Genomic DNA, 21,515 nt, shown 5'->3' with positions numbered 1-21,515 from the left:
CTCTAAAACAAAGCAGAAAATTGCCTCACCTATACAATACAAGCAGTAGTTTCTGTGAATAGCAAACGAGGGATCCTCTATAAAACACCTGCCTGAGGTGAATATAATTTTCATCTTGAGGTGCTTTCTCTGGCCATGATTGGAGGTTCATGACAAATCCTCAGGTCAGGATTTGAAGGTGGGAGGAGAGTACGGTATGTACTAACAGCCACTAACCTTCAGACAAATAGATGGTGGCCAGAAGGGCTGGGCACATGTTGGATCCTTCTCAAATAAGGTCACACTGAGTCATCTTGGGAGTTTTAGAAACTAACTCATGGGCATCAGGAAGGAGTTTCAGAGAAATGAGCTCTCTGGGCATGTCCCCCAGGAGGTCATTTGTAGCTCTTATTTTCCTAGGAAAGAATAAATTAAATTGCCTATGGGGACTTAGTTGGATGTGTTAATGGTGAACGCATAGTTTTGTTTTCCCTATACTTTGTAATTAAAGTGTAATTTACAAATAATAATTTTTAATAGGTTTACATTATAGTTTGAAAAACTGTTCAAAGTGGTCAAATTTCTATGGTCATGGAACCACTAACATAATCATGATGTGGAAGAGTTCCATCATCTAAAGAAAATCTTTGAGCTTCTTTGTCATCAACCCCTTTCTTACCTAATGCCCATGGTGACCACTAAACCATTTTCTGTCTATATTGTTTTGCCTTTGCAAGAAGGTCATTTAAACAGAATCTTAGCACATGGAGACTTTTGACTCTGGCTTCTTCCAGTTAGCATGGTGCATCTGAGACCCATCCATACTGTTAGCTGTATTAATTTCCTAGAACTGCCATAACAAAGTACCACAAACTGAATGGCCTATATAATGGAAATTTATTGTCTCACATTTCTGGAGCTAGAAGTCTGAGATCAACGAACTGGCAACGTGGTTCTGTTGGGTTCCTCTGAAAGCTGTAAGGGCACAACTGCTTCATGTTTTTCTCTTAGCTGCTGGGTGGTTTGCTGGCCATCTTTGGTGTTCCTTGTCTTCTGCTGCCTCATCCTGATCTCTGTGTTCATCTTCCCATGGTGTTCTCCTTGTGGTATGGCTCCAAGTTTTCCGCCTTTTTGGTATTTTTCTAAACTGGAGTTTGATTTGCTAACATATAGAGTAACACCCAGTGCTCATTCTGTCAAGTGCCCCTCTCAGTGCCTGTCACCCCATTACCCCCCAGCCCTCCCTTTCCACTACCCCTTGTTCATTTCCCAGAGGTAGGTGTCTCTCATGTTCTGTCTCCATCACTGATATCTCCCATTCATTTTCTTTCCTTTCCCCTTTATTCATTTTCACTATTTTTTATATTCCCTGTATGAGTGAAACCATATAATGTTTGTCTTTTTCTGATTGACTTACATCACTCAGCATAATACCCTCCAGTTGCACATTGAAGCAAATGGTAGGTATTTTTCATTTCTAATGGCTGAATAATATTCCATTGTATACATAGACCACATCTTTTTCATCCATTTATCTTTCAATGGACACCAAAGCTCTTTCCACAGTTTGGCTATTCTGGACATTGCTGCTATAAACATTGGGGTGCAAGTGTCCTGCCATTTAACTGCATCTGTATTTTCTGGGTAAATCCCCAGCAGTGAAATTGCTAAGTCATAGGGTAGTCCTATTTTTAACTCTTTCAGGAACCTCCACACAGTTTTCCAGAGTGGCCGCACCAGTTCACATTCCCATCAATGGTGCAAGAGGGTTCCCCTTTCTCCACATCCTCTCCAACATTTGTTGTTTCCTATCTTGTTCATTTTCCCCATTCTCACTGGTGTGAGGTGGTAACTCATTGTGGTTTTGATTTGTATTTCCCTGATGGCCAGTGAAGCGGAGCATTTTCTCATGTGCTTGTTGGCCATGTCTATGTCTTCTTTGGTGAAATTTACCTTCATGTCTTTTGCCCATTTCATGACCAGATTGTTTGTTTCTTTTCAGTTAAGCTTAATAAGCTCTTCATAGATCTTGGATACTAGCCCTTTATCTGATAGGTCATTTACGAATATCTTCTCCCATTTTGTACATTGTCTTTTAGTTTTCTTGACTGTTTGTTTTGCTCTGCAGAAGCTTTTTATCTTGATGAAGTCCCAATAGTTCATTTTTGCTTTTGTTTCTCTTGTCTTCATGGATGTATCTTGCAAGAAGTTGCTGTGGCCAAGTTCCAAAAGGGTGTTGCCTGTGTTCTCCTCTAGGATTTTGATGGATTCTTGTCTCACATTTAGATCTTTCATCAATTTTGAGTTTATCTTTGTGTATGGTGAAAGGGAGTGGTCTAGTTTCATTCTTCTGCATGTGGATGTCCAATTTTCCCAGACCATTTATTGAAGACACTGTCTTTCTTCCAATGGATAGTCTTTCCTCCTTTATCGAATATTAGTTGGCCATAAAGTTCAGGGTCCACTTCTGGGTTCTCTATTCTGTTCCATTGATCTATGTGTCTGTTTTTGTGCCAGTACCACACTGTCTTGATGACCACAGCTTTGTAGTACAACCTGAAATCTGGCATTGTGATGCCCCCAGCTATGGTTTTCTTTTTTAAAATTCCCCTGGCTATTCAGGGTCTTTTCTGATTCCACACAAATCTTAAAATAATTTATTCTAACTCTCTGAAGAAAGTCCATGGTATTTTGATAGGGATTGCATTAAACATATAAATTGCCCTGGGTAACATTGACATTTTCACAATATTAATTCTGCCAATCCATGAGCATGGAATATTTTTCCATCTCTTTGTGTCTTCCTCAATTTCCTTCAGAAGTGTTCTATAGTTTTGAGAGTATAGATCCTTTATCTCTTTGGTTAGGTTTATTCCTAGGTATCTTATGCTTTTGGGTGCAATTGTAAATGGGATTGACTCCTTAATTTCTCTTTCTTCAGTCTCATTGTTAGTGTATAGAAATGCCATTGATTTCTGGGCATTGATTTTGTATCCTGCCATGCTGCCAAATTGCTGTATGAGTTCTAGCAATCTTGGGGTCGAGGCTTCTGGGTTTTCTATGTAGAGTATCATGTCATTGGCAAAGAGGGAGAGTTTGACTTCTTTGCCAATTTGAACGCCTTTAATGTCTTTTTGTTGTCTGATTGCTGAGGCTAGGACTTCCAGTACTATGTTCAATAGTAGTGGTGAGAGTGTACATCCCTGTCTTGTTTCTGATCTTAGGGGAAAGGGTCCCAGTGCTTCCCCATTGAGAATGATATTTGCTGTGGGCTTTTCGCAGATGGCTTTTAAGATTTTGAGGAATGTTCCCTCTATCCCTACACTCTGAAGAGTTTTGATCAGGAATGGATGCTGTATTTTGTCAAATGCTTTCTCTGCATCTAATGAGAGGATCGTATGGTTCTTGGTTTTTCTCTTGCTGATATGATGAATCACATTGATTGTTTTACGAGTGTTGAACCAGCCTTGTGTCCTAGGGATAAATCCTGCTTGGTCATGGTGAATAATTTTCTTAATGTACTGTTGGATCCTATTGGCTAGTATCTTGTTGAGAATTTTTGCATCCATGTTCATCAGGGATATTGGTCTGTGATTCTCCTTTTTGGTGGGGTCTTTGTCTGGTTTTGGAATTAAGGTGATGCTGGCCTCATAGAACGAATTTGGAAGTACTCCATCTCTTTCTAACTTTCCAAACAGCTTTAGTAGAATAGGTATGATTTCTTCTTTAAACGTTTGATGGAATTCCACTGGGAAGCAATCTAGCCCTGGACTCTTGTGTCTTGGGAGGTTTTTGATGACTGCTTCAATTTCATCCCTGGTTATTGGCCTCTTCAGGTTTTCTATTTCTCCCTGTTCCAGTTTTGGTAGTTTGTCGTTTTCCAGGAATGCGTCCATTTTTTCTAGATTGCTCTTGTATTGGCGTATAGCTGTTCATAATATGTTTTTAAAATCGTTTGTATTTCCTTGGTGTTGGTAGTGATCTCTCCTTTCTCATTCATTAATTTATTAATTTGAGTCTTCTCTCTCTTCTTTTTAATAAGGTTAGCTAATGGTTTATCTATCTTATTAATTCTTTCAAAGAACCAACTCCTTGTTCTGTTGATCTGTTCCACAGTTCTGGTCTCGATTTCGTTGAGTTCTGCTCGAATTTTAATTAACTCTCTTCTTCTGCTGGGTGTAGGATCTATTTGCTGTTTTTTGTCTAGCTCCTTTATGTGTAAGGTTAGCTTTTGTATTTGAGTTCTTTCCAGTTTTTGAATGGATGCTTGTATTGCGATGTATTTCCCCCTTAGGACTGCTTTTGCTGCATCCCAAAGATTTTGTACGGTTGTATCTTCATTCTCATTAGTTTCCATGAATCTTTTTAATTCTTTCTTAATTTCCTGGTTGACCCTTTCATCTTTTAGCAGGATGGTCCTTAACCTCCATGTGTTTGAGGTCCTTCCAAACTTCTTGTTGTGATTTAGTTCTAATTTCAAGGCATTGTGGTCTGAGAATATGCAGGGGACGATCCCAATCTTTTGGTATCGGTTCAGACCCGATTTGTGACCCAGTATGTGGTCTATTCTGGAGAAAGTTCCATGTGCACTTGAGAAGAATGTGTATTCAGTTGAGTTTGGATGTAAAGTTCTGTAGATATCTGTGAAATCCATCTGGTCCAGTGTATCATTTAAAGCTCTCGTTTCTTTGGAGATGTTGTGTTTAGAGATCTATCGAGGGTAGAAAGAGCTAGATTGAAGTCACCAAGTATAAGTGTATTATTATCTAAGTATTTCTTCACTTTGGTTATTAATTGGTTTAAATATTTGGCAGCTCCCACATTCGGGGCATATATATTGAGGATTGTTAAGTCCTCTTGTTGGATAGATCCTTTAAGTATGAGATAGTGTCCCTCTTCATCTCTCACTACAGTCTTCGGGGTAAATTTTAGTTTATCTGATATAAGGATGGCTACCCCTGCTTTCTTTTGAGGACCATTCGAATGGTAAATGGTTCTCCAACCTTTTATTTTCAGGCTGTAGGTGTCCTTCTGTCTAAAATGAGTCTCTTGTAGACAGCAAATAGATGGGTCCTGCTTTTTTATCCAGTCTGAAACCCTGCGCCTTTTGATGGGGTCATTAAGCCCGTTCATGTTCAGAGTTACTATTGAGAGATATGAGTTTAGTGTCATCATGATATCTATTCAGTACTTGTTTTTGTGGATTGTTCCACTGAACTTCCTCTTAAAGGGGAATTTTAAGAGTCCCCCTTCAAATTTCTTGCAGAGCTGGTTTGGAGGTCACATATTCTTTCAGGTGCTGCTTGTCTTGGAAGCTCTTTATCACTCCTTCCATTTTGAATGAGAGCCTTCCTGGATAAAGTATTCTTGGTTGCATGTTCTTCTCATTTAGGACCCTGAATATATCCTGCCAGCCATTTCTGGCCTGCCAGGTCTCTGTGGAGAGGTCTGCTGTTACCCTAATAGTCCTTCCTATAAAAGTCAGGGATTTCTTGTCTCTTGCTGCTTTAAGGATCTTTTCTTTATCTTTGGAATTTGCAAGCTTCACTATTAAATGTTGAGGTGTTGAACAGTTTTTATTGATTTTAGGGGGGATCTCTCTATTTCCTGGATCTGAATACCTGTTTCCCTTCCCAGATTAGGAAAGTTTTCAGCTAGAATTTGTTCAAATACATATTCTGGCCCTCTGGCCTTTTCGGTGCCCTCGGGAACCCCAATTAAACGTAGGGTTTTCTTCCTCAGGCTGTCATTTATTTCCCTTAATCTGTCTTCATGGTCTTTTAATTGTTTGTCTCTTTTTTCCTCAGTTTCCCTCTTTGTCATCAACTTGTCTTCTATGTCACTCACTCGTTTTTCCACCTCGTTAACCCTCGTCGTTAGGACTTCTAGTTTGGATTGCATCACATTCAATTGATTTTTAATTTCTGCCTGATTGGATCTAAATTCTGCAGTCATGAAGTCTCTTGAGTCCTTTATGCTTTTTTCTAGAGCCACCAGTAGCTGTATAATAGTGCTTCTGAATTGGCTTTCTGACATTGAATTGTAATCCAGATTTTGTAACTCTGTGGGAGAGAGGACTGTTTCTGATTCTTTCTTTTGAGGTGAGGTTTTCCTTCTAGTCATTTTGCTCAGTGCAGAGTGGCCAAAAACAAGTTGTATTGGGAAAAGGAGAAAAAGAGAGAGAGAGCAAGAAGGAAAGAAAAGAGAAAAAGAAAAAAGAGAAAAGGAAGAAAAAAGGAAAAAGGAGAAGAAAAAGAGAAAGAAAGGGGAAAAAAAGGGTGGGGGAAGCAATCAGAAATCAAAAAGAAAAAAAAATACGGGGGAGTATCTTCTGTTTCTGTATACTGTAAGTCCCCTGACTTCCCCTGGAACTGGTCCATCTAGTTGGTCTTCTGGGAGAGGGGCCTGTTGTGCTGATTTTCAGGTGTTAGCACTTGGGAGAGCTGCTGTTCCCCTGCCCAGTGCAGGGCCCAGTAGGCGTTGTTTACCCCGTGAGGCCGCAGGAGGAACAACCCCAGTGGCTGCGGCAGCTCTGGAAACCTGGATTCAGCTCCTGCCGTAACTCCGGAGCTCTCCGTGTGCAGGGCCTGGAGGCTCCGGGCAGGGCCGCTGATCTGCTCAGCTCGGGGCAGGAGCGTCCTTGCTGTCCTGGGCCCTCCCGGCCTCTGCCTGTCCCGGGGGAGGCCGGATCCTGGGCTGTGTCCCGGCGCCCTGTGCTCCGGAGCCTGCGCTGGTGCATTCGCGCTCCGGCCCCGCAGCCCTCTCCGCGGAGCCGCCGCCCGAGCCCCTCCGAGCTGCTCCGGGTCCCGCCGTGCGTGCTGCAGCCCTTAGGGAGCTCGGCAAACTGTCCAGGGGCGCCGGTGTCTGTTACTGTGCCAGGGAGCCCGAGGGCATCCCCGCCCTCCTGGGTCCTGCTCCACCTCCCTGGAGCCCCTTTCCCCCGGGAAGGTCGGTGCAGCTCCTGTTCCTCCGGGACGGGGCTCTCCTGTCCTGGGGACACTCGCCCCGGCCTCAGCCCGGCTCCTCGCGGGGCCCCTCCCCCTTGGAGGCCTTTTGTTTTATTTCTTTTTCCCAGTCTTCCTACCTTGATAGAAGCGTGAACTCTTCTCACTGTAGCATTCCAGGTGTTCTCTCTTTAATTCTCAGGCCGAATTCATAGATTTTCAGGATAATTTGAAGGTTTTCGAGGTAATTTGGTTGGGACTGGTGATTTGGGGACCCTACTCTTCCACCATCTTGCCCCTCCTCCCCTATCCCAAAGATTTTGAATGGTTATATCTTCATTCTCATTAGTTTCCACGATCTTCTTAATTCTTCTCTAATTTTCTTATTGACCCTTTCATCTTTTAGCAGGATGGTCTTTAACCTCCATGTGTTTGAATTCCTTCCAAATTTCTTCTTGTGATTCAGTTCTAGTTTCAAAGCATTATGGTCTGATAATATGCAGAGGACGTACCCAATCTTTTGGTATCTGTTAAGACCTGATTTGTGACCCAGTAAGTGGTCTATTCTGGAGAAAGTGTCATGTGAACTTGAGAAGAATGTGTATTCAGTTGCGTTTGGATGTAAAGTTCTGTAGATATCTGTGAAATCCATCTGGTCCAGTGTATCATTTAAAGCTCTTGTTTCTTTGGAGATGTTGTGCTTAGAATAGATGTCTATTGCAGAAAGTGCCATGTTGAAGTCTCCCAGTATTAGCATATTATTATCTAAGTATGTCTTTACTTTGGTTATTAATTTTTTTAAATTTTTATTTATTTATGATAGTTACAGAGAGAGAGAGAGAGGCAGAGACACAGGCAGAGGGAGAAGCAGGCTCCATGCACCGGGAGCCCGATGTGGGACTTGATCCCGGGTCTCCAGGATCGAGCCTTGGGCCAAAGGCAGGCGCTAAACTGCTGCGCCACCCAGGGATCCCCTTTGGTTATTAATTAATTGATATATTTGGCAGTTCCCACATTAAGGGCATAAATATTTATGATTGTTAGGTCCTCTTGTTGGATAGATCCTTTAAGTATGATATAGTGTCCCTCTTCATCTCTTACTATAGTCTTTGGGATAAACACTAATTTATCTGATAGGAGGATGGCTACCCCTGCTTTCTTTTGAGGACCATTTGAATGGTAAATGGTTCTCCAACCTTTCATTTAAAGGCTGTAGGTGTCCTTAGGTCTCAAGTGAGTCTCTTGTAGACAGCAGATAGATGTGTCTTGCTTTTTTATCCAGTCTGAAATCCTGCAGCTTTTGATAGAATCATTTAGCTCATTCATGTTCAGTGTTACTATTGAAAGGCATGAATTTAGTGTCATCATGATACCTGTTCAGTCCCTGTTTTTGTGGATTCTTTCTTTTTTTTAAATAAATTTATTTTTTATTGGTTTTCAATTTGCCAACATACAGAATAACACCCAGTGCTCATCCCGCCAGGTGCCCACCCCAGTGCTCGCCACCCAGTCACCCCCACCCCCCACCCACCTCCCCTTCCACCACCCCTAGTTTGTTTCCCAGAGTTAGGAGTCTTTCATGTTCTGTCTCCCTTTCTGATATTTCTCACATATTTTTTCTTGTGGATTATTTCTTTGGGCTTCCTCTTTCTTTTACAGGGTCCCTCCTAATATTTCTTGCAAAGCTGGTTTGGTGGTCACATTTTCTTTCAGTTTCTGTCTATCTTGGAAGTCCTTTATCTCCTTCTATTCTGAATGAGAGCCTTGCTGGATATAGTATTCTTGGCTGCAAGTTCTTCTCATTTAGGACCCTGAATATATCCTGCCAGACCTTCCTGGCCTGCCAGGTCTCTGTGGAGAGGTCTTCTGATAATCTAATATTTCTCCCCATATAAGTTAGGGATCTCTTGTCTCTTGCTGCTTTAAGGATTTTCTCTTTATCTTTGGAATTTGCAAGTTTCACTATTAAATGATGAGGTGTTGAACAGCTTTTATTGATTTTTGGGGGGGACCTCTTTATCTCTTGGATCTGGATGCCTGTTTCCCTCCCCAAATTGGGGAAGTTCTCAGCTATGATTTGTTCAAATACATATTCTGGCCCCCTGTCCCTCTCGGCGCCCTCTGGAACCCCAATTATACATAGATTTTTCCTTCTGAGGCTGTCATTTATTTCCCTTAACCTTTCCTCATGGTCTTTTCATTGTTTTTCTCTTTTCCTCAGCTTCTTTCCTTGACATCAGCTTTTCTTCTATGTCACTCACTTTTTCTTCTATTTCATTAACCATCATCACTGGGACCTCCAGTTTGGATTGCATCTCATTTAATTGATTTTTAATTTTGGCCTGATTAGATCTAAATTCTGCAGTCATTAAGTCTCTTGATTCCTTTGTGCTTTTTTCCAGAGCCACCAGTAGATTTATAATTGTGCTTCTGAACTGACTTTCTGATATCAAATTTTAATCCAAATTCTGTAACTCTGTGGCAGAGAGTACTGTTTCTGATTCTTTCCTTTGTGGTGAGTTCTTCCTTCTAGTTATTTTTCTCAGTGCAGAGTGACTGTATGAGGGGGGGTGCATCAAGAATATCAACCACAACCTCAGTAAATTTCACCTTAGATGATCCTTCTTAGAGGCGAAAACCGTCCTCTCTATAGCATTCCAGCCATTCTCTCTTTGAATCTCAGGTCGAATTAGTAAATTTTCAGGATGATTTGAAAGTAATCTAGGTAAGTTGGTGGGGCCTGTGACGTGAGGACCTTCCTCCTCCACCATCTTGCCCTCCATCTAAAAATTTTTTTAACTATTTATTTATTTACTTATTTAGTTTAGAGAGAGATACAAAGCACAAGCAGGAGGGGCAGAGAGAAGGGAAGAGAATCTCAAGAATACTTCATGCTAAGAATGGAGCCCAATTTGGGTCTTAATTTCATGACCCTGAGATTACAATCTGTGTCAAGAGTTGGATCTTTAACCCACTATGCCACCCAGGCACCCATCTACTACACATTTAAAGAAAAATGAACACCCACGCTTCTCAGATTTTTCCCAAAAACTGAAGAGGAGGGAACCACCATATTCATTTTACCGGGCCCGTATTATCCTGATGCATTCTTCAAAATATGCATTCTACAAAAACAAAAACTACAGGTCAATATCGCTGATGAAGGTAAATGCAAAAATTCTGATTAAAATACTAGTAAACCTAATTCAACAGCACAGTAAAAGGATCATAAACCATAATCAAGTGGGGTTTATCCCTAGAATTCCAAGTTGGTTCAACATACACAAATTAATAAATGTGATACATTACATAGATAGAAGGAAAGACAGAAGTCAGTAATCATAAATACAAAGCAATACAATAAGACACAGTAAGAGTCTCAATACTTATATGGAGATAATTGACAATATAGAGGAGGAAGTAAAATAAAGGCAGTGAATGGAAAGAAAAAGAAAGGAGACCAACAACTTTTGAGCATCTGTTCTGTTTAAGGCACTGAGCTGTGTTGTGTTCTGGCTTAATCAGTATATATAGTTTTATGAGGCAGACACTATATTTTCCCCAACTGAAGCTCAGAACATTTGATAAACTTGCCATGTATTAAAAAGCTTGTTGAAATGAAATTCAAGTTGAGCTATTTCTGTTTGTAAAACCTGTGCTAATTTTATTTGTGCTAGCCATTTTAGATTGATTTGGGGATTAAGTGAGGGATCACAAGTAAACAACTGTGGAATTAAATTGTGTTAGAGAAGTTTGATGGTTTTCCTCACTAGATAGTCCCTTACTTCTGATTTACTCCCAAGAGCATATAGATTGACTTATGGGGGCACCTGGGTGGCTCAGTATTTGAGCATCTGCCTTTGGCTAAGAGCATGATCCTGGGGTCCTGGGATCCAATCGCACATTGGGCTCCCTGCAGGGAGCCTGCTTCTCCCTCTGCTATGTCTCTGCCTCTCTCTCTCTCTGTCTCTCATGAATAAATAAATAAAATCTTAAAAAAGAAGAGATTGACTTTCTGTATTAGTTCATGTGCTAATAATGCTAGCTGCCATACAGGCCAACTCCAGCATTGCAGTCCCATAGTCATAGAGGTTTTTCTTCTTTGTATACAATTCAATTAGTTGTTCTATGGGAAATCATACTGTGATTCAGTGACCTAGAGTCTCTCTACTCAGTGGTTTTATCATTTCTTGTGGTATGAATTCTCTCTATGGAGCTGATGACAAAGAGTGAGAATGAGCAAAAGATCACATGGAAGTTTTTGTGAGACAGGCTTGAGAATAGCACATGATTTATGCTCACATTTCATTCACAAGAATACAATCACCAGGCCTCAACTTCATGAAAGCTGAAAAATCTAGCCTGCTAGCTGTGTGCTCAGGAATGAAAAGGAAATAGCTGGGAAAACAATTAACTGTCTTTTCCGTTAGAATGAGTATTTGGATCAGCAAATGTCCAGTTTACATTTCCTTCATCCAGAGGACATGTTATGTACCCCCATCAGGAAGACAGCCTAAAATCCAGCTAATCACCAGAGAAGTTCCACAGCCAGGCTAACAGATAGATTAAATTGCCTCTCCATCTAGTCTAGATATGGCTGCTTATGGCCTAACAACTTATGAAATAGAAAGAAAACTTAGCTCATTCTATAGTCACACCCAGCAAATACTGTTAGACCAAGTAAAGAAAATTAGAAAAAAAAACTCCTCTCATTCGTAACAGACAGTAATGGAAGACCCACTGGATAGTGTACAAATCTTGCTGAATTAACATTACAAAGGCCCCCTCAACACTGGTGATGGGGAAATATTCCTTTATGAGACTGGATTTTTTTTTCTCTAGGCATATTTCAGTTTTCTACTGTTTTCTTTGGCCCCTTGTTCCAGCCACTTGAAATTTTTTCCTTATCCATTATTCTTTATTGCCACTTCTGAAACATATCAAACACAAAACTATGTTGTGCACGAAATTAACAAAGGCAGTTTATTCATAAACTTGAAACAAAGGAAACAATTTTCAGTAAGTTTTATTTCAACAGAAATTCAATGATATTAGCAAAGAGTAAGTTCAGTGAGTAAAATGAAGAAATACGGAGTCAGTTTAAAATTGGCAGGTGTTTTATTAAGATATAGTTTTTGGAAGTGGGGGAGATGTTCTAGCTTGTCTTTTGGTATATTTGTCATTGATTGGTTGGCTGCAAGTGGGCAAGTGGATAGTTTGGAAAATTTAAAGAGGAAGAATTTTTTAATGTTAGAGGTAGAGAGCTTTTTGAGACTCCTAATTTCCTGCAAGAGTTAAGATCATTAGCGGGTTCACATTGGTGGTATTGTTCCCTTGAAATGTAGACTTTTTGTAGCTCACTTCCACCAATACAATTTTGAGTTTCTGGAGTTATTTTGATATTCAAGAAAATGATTTTTAAGTCAAGCTCAAAGCTTTATTTTCACAGAAATAACACTATTAAGCTACTGCTTAAAGGGACTTCCATGCAAGTTAAGGGAAATAGATGAACAGTTGAAAACATAAATACAAGAGCTGAGTGTCGATGGTGTCTGTGAAGAATAGAACAGGCTTAGGGGAAAAAGTCCATGGGAAGGGAATGACTATTTTGTAAAGTTCCTTATGGCAGGTGTCTTTGGCCTCCCTGGATTGGTATAATTTAACAAGCAATCTGAAGTAAGTATAAAAATAGCTCATACAGTGGAAATAGCAAATACAAAGAAGCTGGGACAAGGTGAGATGGGGACTGTCCAGTATTGCCAGTAACCAGTGATACGAGGTGAGATGAAGGGCAGCTCAATTAAAGCATAAACTAATAAGTGATATTAACCATTTCAAAACATTTATTACCAAAGAAAGCCAACTATCCTTATTATTTTTTAATGCAACTTTAAAAACAAAATGTGAAGAATGGTATTGAAAAGATTAAGGTAAAAATAATGTAACCACATCTCCTTTTATTTTAATGTGATTATTTACTTTTGGAAACTTCCACATGAATATGCTTTTTTCCCCCAGATCACTCAATAATGGCTAAAACATTAATTTATTGAGATGCTATCATTATTGACATTCTCTGGATGGAATGTGTCAACAAAAGCACATACTTCATTATATAAGCCTCATTAAAAACCATTATTGCATCTTTTCTGCACTTTAGATTATTGGAACTATTCCTCACCTAAAGAAATAAATAATATTAGACAAAATTTTTTTCTAATATCCCAAATATACATTAACATGTAGTTCTAGTGTGGAGTAGATCTAAGTGGGATAAAATACTTTCTGTGGATCTACATCATTTATAGACCACACCTAGAGAATATTTTGCCTTCTCAGCAACCTTCTTGAATGCATTCTTGACCTCTTTGTTCCTCAAGCTGTAGACCACAGGGTTCAGCATGGGGATGACCATAGTATAGAACACAGATGCGATTTTGTCTGTGTCCATGGAATGATGAGAACTTGGCTGTAAGTACATGATGATGACTGTCCCATAAAATAAGGAAACTGTAACAAGGTGAGAAGCACAGGTAGACAAAGCCTTCTGGTATCCCTCACCTGACTTTATCTTCAAAATGGTAATAAATATGAACAGATAGGAAATAAAGATAACAAAAAGTGCAAAAAGCACATTAAAGCTTGAGATAAAAATGAGAATCAGCTCACTGAAGTGTTTATCAGAGCACGACAGAGCCATGACTGCTGGAATATCACAGAAAAAATGATGAACAACACTGGACATACAGAAAGAGAGACTGAAGGTATCTACAACATTTACAGATGCATTTAAGATGCCACAGGCATAGGAGACTATGGTGAGATGAGCACACACACCTGTCGTCATGGTGGTGGCATAATGGAGGGGTTTACACACTGCTATATAGCGGTCATAGGCCATTGATGCTAAGAGGTAATTTTCCACAGTAGCAAAGACTGCAAAAAAGAACATCTGGGCAGCACATGCATTGTAGGAAATGACCTTGTCTCCTATAAGGAGCCCAGCCATGACCTTGGGAGTGACTGTTGAGGAGTAACAAAAGTCTACCAGAGACAGATTACTGAGGAAAAAGTACATAGGAGTATGGAGACGAGAGTCCAGCAAGATCAGTGTGATCATCCCCAGGTTCCCAAGCAGAGTGATGAGGTAAATGAGGATGAATATTACAAAAAGAGGAATCTGCAGCTCTGGGGCATTGGTTAGTCCCAACAGGATGAAATCAGACACCTCTGTATTGTTCTCCATAGATGTGATTTGAGAATCACAAGATGCTCTGTGGTAACAAGAAGAGAACAGAATGATCAATAAAGGGAAGTTGCACAGAAATCAAAATGCATTAGCAATATTTTATTATTGCCATAATTTATTTTAGAATATTCTCCATTTCTAAGCATGAGAATGGCAATGCAATTTAGTGATAGCTTATCCATACAAGAATAGACTTTTATAGAGGAAGGTTCATCACATAACATCTTCCCAACTTATTTTTGTAGATGAGTAAATTGAGTCATAGGAAGGGGTAGTGAGCTGCCCAAGCTCACATACTAGAATGGATTGAATTCGTAAATCAGATCTTTTGGGTCCACTTTCACGTCGATATGTTCATTCAACCCTTTCATTATCCCCATAAGATTGATTAGTTAATATATATATATATATATATATATATATATATATATATATATATATATAAAACAGGTAACTTGGCAACAAAGAGACTGAGTATTCAAGTTTACATGGTATTGACAGGACCGGGATTTAGACACATTCAGACTGGTTCCCAAATTTAATGTCATCAATGAATTGGAATTGATTTTAATCCTATTCAATTTACAGTTAATCATGTATCCATTCTTCCAAGTTCAATGCTTGGGCTGCACAGTACAGGAATCCACAGGTACACATGTATGCACACAGTGAGATAAATGCAACATTAGAGACAGAAACAGTCAACAAATGCTAAAGAAGATACAGAATTGGGTGCTGATGTGCATGTGCATTCACACAGAAGAACTCCTATTTATCACCCAGGAGATATTGTCTTAAACTAAGTTTCCTGAGCTTCACTTTATCCATCAGTAAAATGAAGGTGATATTGGAACATAGCTCCATGTTCCTGTAGTGTTAAGTGAAGTAATCATGACAAACAGTTCACACAGAGTGGGTGTTCAGCGTTATTCTGATGAGTTCTATATGTAATATTACAATTAGGATGAAGCAATGATGTCTGTTGGTTTAGGGACATTAGTGGCAACATGCAGAGCTTTGAGGTGTGAGTGAGTTTTGATGTCTAGGTAGCTTTACTCTGAGTTGTATTTTCTCATGCACTATGTCCACTAAAATCTTTTGTTTCTTCCAGTATTTCTCACTCTCTCCTACATCTCTTATGTTAGTGGCTTTGCCAACCATTCTGTGTAAGAACCCTCACATAGACCTCTATTATTTAATGTCTTCCTTTTGATCCACATGTTAGCCTGAGTTGAAAGACTCTTAGTTTATTTTAGATTCATTATTACTGCCATTAGTGTCAACATTTACTGGTTCATGAATATTGAGGGTTGAAAATCTATGTCTATGGGTTTGACTCTTGCGCTGCAGATCATTCTTGTGCAAGCACAATGTTTAAAACTTTTTTATTTGTATTTGAAGTCTTTGGAGGCACACCTATTTTCTGGTAACTACTGTTTGCTACCATCTTCCTCTTGGCCCCTCCACATGTTACACGTCTGGAATTACCGTATTTATGTTTGTGAACCCATCACTCAATAACAGTATAAGCTATAATTTTTATTTAGCATTTGTTATGTTTTGTTATGACTGGAATGTTCTTATTGGATCTCCATGGATAATCCAGTATAAAATTGTTATCTCAAAATCCTTATCTTACTTATTTGTGCATAATACCTTTTACCCTGAAGAGAATATAATCACAAATTCTGGGATTAGGGTGTGGGCATATGTGGAGCATTATTCTAACTGCCACAATGGAGATGAAAAGAATATATAATAGGTAAATTATCTAGAGAGTTAGAAATTGTTGAAACTAAGACACCTTCATGATTCTCATGACCAACTTTCTGATTGTGTATAATAATCAACAGAAGGATAGAAAGAGGTATCAACTCCTCCAGTGTCACATATCTGGATGAATCCATTCCCAAATCAGATTTATGAGTGTAAGGAACAGCTTTAATTCAGTGCTTATGTGCTAGTTTATCTCATAGTTCGAAAATACAGACAAATAAGCAGGCAGATAGACATCAAACACAGGAAGTTGGGAAATGGTTGCATGAGGGATGGATGGATAGATGGATGAATAGATGGGAATAACAAAAAGGAAGGGATATGAATTGTGTATGTACACACACACACTAACACACACATATACTTATAACCTAATTACAGTTAAGAAAATGAAGGATTTGAGAAATTATGTGCCTTCTTAAAATTCTATACCTAATGTGAAATGTTTAAGATACAAACTCATCTCTCACTAATTTTAATGCCTGTGGCCTTAGTTGTTGCATTGCCAGATTTTCTTGATCAAATAATAAAAGGGCAGGTTATGGGGAAATAGTAATAAAAATGGAGTAAGGATCTTGGTAACTTCATGATGATCCTTCTGGTGTCTTTTTTTTTTTTTTTTTTACTTAATCAGAAACAATTTATTTATTTATTTATTTAATTTATTTTTTATTGGTGTTCAATTTGCCAACATATAGAATAACACCCAGTGCTCATCCCATCAAGTGCCCCCCTCAGTGCCCGTCACCCTGTCACCCCCACTCCTCACCCACCTCCCCTTCCACCACGCCTAGTTTGTTCTGGTGTCTTAAGAAGTGTCATTTCACCCTGTTTGGTTAGTTATCCCTACAATTACAAGTCAACACATAGTAAACAAGGAGAAATTCACCACCAACTCAGAGTACCATCTATCATACTTGCTGAGTAAGCCCTAATAAAAAGTTTTTCTTTTTTTCTAATGCAAGTGCCTGATTTATGATTTGATGCCTAGACATCCAGAGACATCCACTTCAAAGATATCTATCTCAGATATACACATTGCCAGCCACCAGATAAAGAGCCAGCTCCCCACCCCCAGACTCCTTTGTTTTAGAGATCCTGGTTGATTTAGATAACCTACCATCTGGGCCACTTGTTTTTTGTTTTTGTTTTCTCTCTCTCTTTCTATGCTTTAAATTCCCTCTCCTGTGTTTTAGGTTTATCACTAAAGAGTGAAACCAGGATATTCTAGGCCCCTACCCTCCACACCAATAAAATCAGAACCCAGGCCTGCTCTCTATCTCTATCCATGACCTTGCTGTGTGACCCAAGGTGTACCATGAGGTTTCCAGGACCTGTGAGTAATAAACCTATCTCTTTCAGAGTTTCCTGGTGGGTTATTGCTGAACACATCTTGCAGTTATTATAAGAACCACAAAGAAAAAAAAAAAAAAAGAACCACAAAGATCCATCCAGCCACAACCCTGGTTATCAATAGCCTGAGACCAGCACAAAACAATAGGTTTATACCATCCTCTTAAGAAAAGCAGCATGAAATTTCATAAATTCTATAATACTCTCTGCTGATAAAAATGTTTCTGCATTCGAATGCCCATACTTAAGCCAAGGTTTTAGGAAAAGTGTCCAGATAACTAGAAATCAGCTAAAAAAAACTCATGGAAGATGTAGCTGCCCCAGTGCTTCTGCATCAATTACGTTTTTTTTTTTTTTTACAAAAAATATATATCAAAGATAGAAGCTTACCTTACTCTTGAAAAGAAGAAAGAGACAATCCTGAACTGTGAGTCTGAAATCAGAAATTCAGACCTACAATAATGTATAAACAATTTTGGAGCATATCTCTGGTATTGGTCAAAATGTTCCAAGGTACTTGAGACATGGAAAGATGAAAAAGGAGCATGAACATGGAGCTAGGAAAACAAGGTTCAAGTCTTGCATCTACTTTGGATTTTTCTGTGTATTACAAATGTCATTTACCTTACACTGAGTTCAGTTTCCTTGTTTATGGTATAGAAACAATAAAATTACTTCTCTCATGATTTCACAGGATTTTATCTGTGAACAAGGGTGAGTCTATAAAGACCTTAGTAAGGGTTTTTATTTCGACATAAAATAATATAATTATTATCTTAGGGTGTTTCTCCTGGCTGTGGTTGCTGAGTCCTTGCCAACACTCAGTTTGGGGAAAGACTGGTGTGTGTACTATAAAGCATTAGCATTCATTTGGATAAAGGGCAACTGAAGGAGTCTACTCAGTCTACTCTCTGAGTAGACTGGTGGAGTCAGGGTATGATTTCAGATCCTAATGAATGAGAACCAGGAGAAAATTTGTTGGCTTGAAATTCCTAGGGGATAGGTGCCTGTGAGGGCAATCACTTCTATCTAGGGAAGAAGCAATTAAACAGAATACAGGGATATATAGTTTCTTCCTTTGACTAGCACACAGATGCATTTGTGATAATTTTTTTCCTTTCCTCAATTTTATTGCCATTCAATACAATAAAGAGTGGGTTTGACACATTTACCTTTTTAATATTATTGATATTAATAACATAGTCTAAAAACTTGTTTTTTCTGTCTGCCATCTATTTTATTTCACTTTATTCTCCTTTCCGTTCTTTTACTTGTTGTAATTAAATTGTAGGCTACTGGATTTTTAGAGACTGATATGTGAAATCCCTATTTTTTTCTTGTGTTTACAACAAACCAACAATATGACACATTGGCCAAAAATATAAAGAGCAAATTCAGCCTTAATACTATAAGTCCATTCAAAAATTTGATTATGGTCTGTAGACAGACGGGCTTCTTTTCTACCCTGAATTGCCTGTCATGGCAGATGCAGCTAATGCTCTATCCACATACCCCAGGCAGGCACTCATGTGGCTCCAGAAGTGGGAGTTGGGGAGTCAAGAAAACAGAGAAAGGTGGTCAAAGGTACAAATTATAAGATAAATAAGTTCTGGGGATGTGATGTACATCATGATAACTATAATTAACAATACTGATACATATATAAAAGGTTCCTAAGACATTAGATCTCAGAAGTTCTTATCAAAAGATAAGAAATTTGTAACTTTGGGGTAAATCCCCAGCAGTGCAATTGCTGGGTCGTAGGGCAGATCTATTTTTAACTCTCATTCATTTGGGGAATATAAATAATAGTGAAAGGGAATAAAGGGGAAAGGAGAAAAATAAGTGGGAAATATCAGAAAGGGAGACAGAACATGGAAGACTCCTAACTCTGGGAAATGAACTAGGGGTGGTGGAAGGGGAAGAGGGCAGGGGTTGGGGGTGACTGGGTGGTGGGCACCTGACAGGATGAGCACTGGGTGTTATTCTGTATGTTGGCAAATTGAACACCAATAAAAAATAAATTTATTATTAAAAAAAAGAAATTTGTAACTATGTGTGGTCATAGATGTTAGCCAAATATTGTTGCAATCATTTCTTTTTTTCCCCAGTGATATTTTATTTTGTTTTTGGTTTTACTTAAATTCAAGTTAGCTAACATTTAGTATATTATTAATTTTGGGGTAGAATTCAGTGATTCATCAGTTACATAAAACACCCAGTGCTTATTATATCAAGTGCTGTCTTTAATGTCCATAACTCAATCAGCCCAACCCCCTCTACTCCATCAACCCTCAGTATTTTCTCTATAGTTAAGAGTCCCTTATGGTTAGTCTCCTTCTCTGTTTTTATCCTATTTTATTTTTCCTTCCCTTTCCCTATGTTCATCAGTTTTGTTTCTTAAATTCCACAGAAGAGTGAAATCATATGGTATTTATCTTTCTCTGACTGACTTATTTCACTTAGCATAATACACTCTGGTTCCATCCATGTTACAAATTGCAAAAATTCATTCTTTTCGATGGCTGAATAATATTACACACACACACGCGCGTGCGCGCGCACACACACACACACACACACACACACACACACTTAGATATACCACATCGTCTTTACCCATTCATCATCAATGAACATCTGGAGTCTTTCCATAGTTTGTCTATTGTGGACATTGCTGCTATAAACATTGGGGGTTGCAATCATTTCAAATAATTACGTCGTACATCTTAAACTTATATAATATGATATATCATACCTTTTAAAAAACTAGAAAAAACAAAATTTGAAATTGGCCAATATAATTAACCAGATTGAGGAGAAAAAACATATAATTATCTAATTTATTAATTCAGAAAAAATATCTGACAAAATATCCAATGCCGTCATGATAAAAGCAACAAGAAATCTAAGAATAGAAGTGAACTTCCACAAAATTATAAAAAGCATTGATAAAAAGCCCACAGCTAACATCATACTTGAATGTGAAAGAGTGAAATCCTTTCCTGTAAGATCACATACCAGAGAAGTGTGCCTGCTTTCACCACTTTTATTCAAAGTTGTACTGAAAGTTCTATCTAGAGCAGTTACCCAAGAAAATGAGAATTACAAGCATGAGAGACTCCTAACTCTGGGAAACGAACAAGGGGTAGTGGAAGGGGAGGTGGGTGGGGGATGGGGTGACTAGGTGATGGGCACTGAGGGGGGGCTGTTGACGGGATGAGCACTGGGTGTTATACTATATGTTGGCAAATCGAACCCCAGTAAGAATATATAAAAATGAGAATTACAAGGCATATAAATTTGAAAGAAAGAAGAAAAATCATATGATTTTCAGATGCCATGATCTTATATAGAGAAAATCCTAAAGAATGTACAAGAAACTATTAGCTAATAAACTTAATCACCAAACAAAAATAAGCTGTGCTTGAATACGCAAGCAATAAAAAATCTTAGAGAAAATTTACGAAAATATTCCACTTATCACATCATACTTATGTTAAAATATAGAAGTATTTTATAATAATTTTAACCCAGGAATACATTTAACCAAGGGGTGAAAGATTGTACACTAAAACTACGAAATGTGTGGGAAATATCAGAAAGGGAGACAGAACGTAAAGACTGCTAACTCTGGGAAACGAACTAGGGGTGGTGGAAGGGGAGGAGGGCGGGGGGTGGGAGTGAATGGGTGACGGGCACTGGGGGTTATTCTGTATATTAGTAAATTGAACACCAATAAAAAATAAATTAAAAAAAATAAATTGTTGAAATTCAAGGAAGTCTAAATAAATGAAAAGACATTCTATGTTCATGGATTGGAAGTTATGCTATTGTTTAATGGCAATATTTTCCAAAGTGATCTACAAGATTAATGCAATCCCTATCATATTCCCAATGACCAGAAATAGAAGGGTTATTCTAAAATTCCAGGGACCATCAATAGCCGAACAATATTGAGAAGGAAAAACAAAGTAGGAGGACTCATACTTCTTGATTTCAAAATTAATACAAACTTGAAATAATCAAAGTAATTTGATATTGCCTTAAGGTTAGAGACATAGATCAATTGAATAGAATGACACACAAGAAATAAACTGATATATCCATTACCAATTGATTTTTTACAAAGGTGCCAAGTCTAATTAACTAGTAAAGAAGTCATCAACAAATGGTACTGGGACTACTAGATACTCAAATGCACAAGAATGAAG

The 21,515-nt window shown here is 38.6% G+C and overlaps 1 protein-coding gene across 1 annotated transcript; it reads right to left on the bottom strand.

Moving 5' to 3' along the window:
• Positions 1-13,221: 13,221 nt before the first annotated feature.
• On the bottom strand, positions 13,222-14,169 carry OR5B31 (olfactory receptor family 5 subfamily B member 31). The gene is given in 1 exon segment (NM_001389181.1): positions 13,222-14,169. A coding segment is annotated over 1 exon segment (948 nt).
• Between the last annotated feature and the right edge of the window lie 7,346 nt (positions 14,170-21,515).

The sequence above is a fragment of the Canis lupus genome, chromosome 18 (genome assembly GCF_011100685.1).
Source record: "Canis lupus familiaris isolate Mischka breed German Shepherd chromosome 18, alternate assembly UU_Cfam_GSD_1.0, whole genome shotgun sequence".
Taxonomy (NCBI): domain Eukaryota; kingdom Metazoa; phylum Chordata; class Mammalia; order Carnivora; family Canidae; genus Canis; species Canis lupus.
This window is presented reverse-complemented; position numbering and strand designations above follow the sequence as displayed.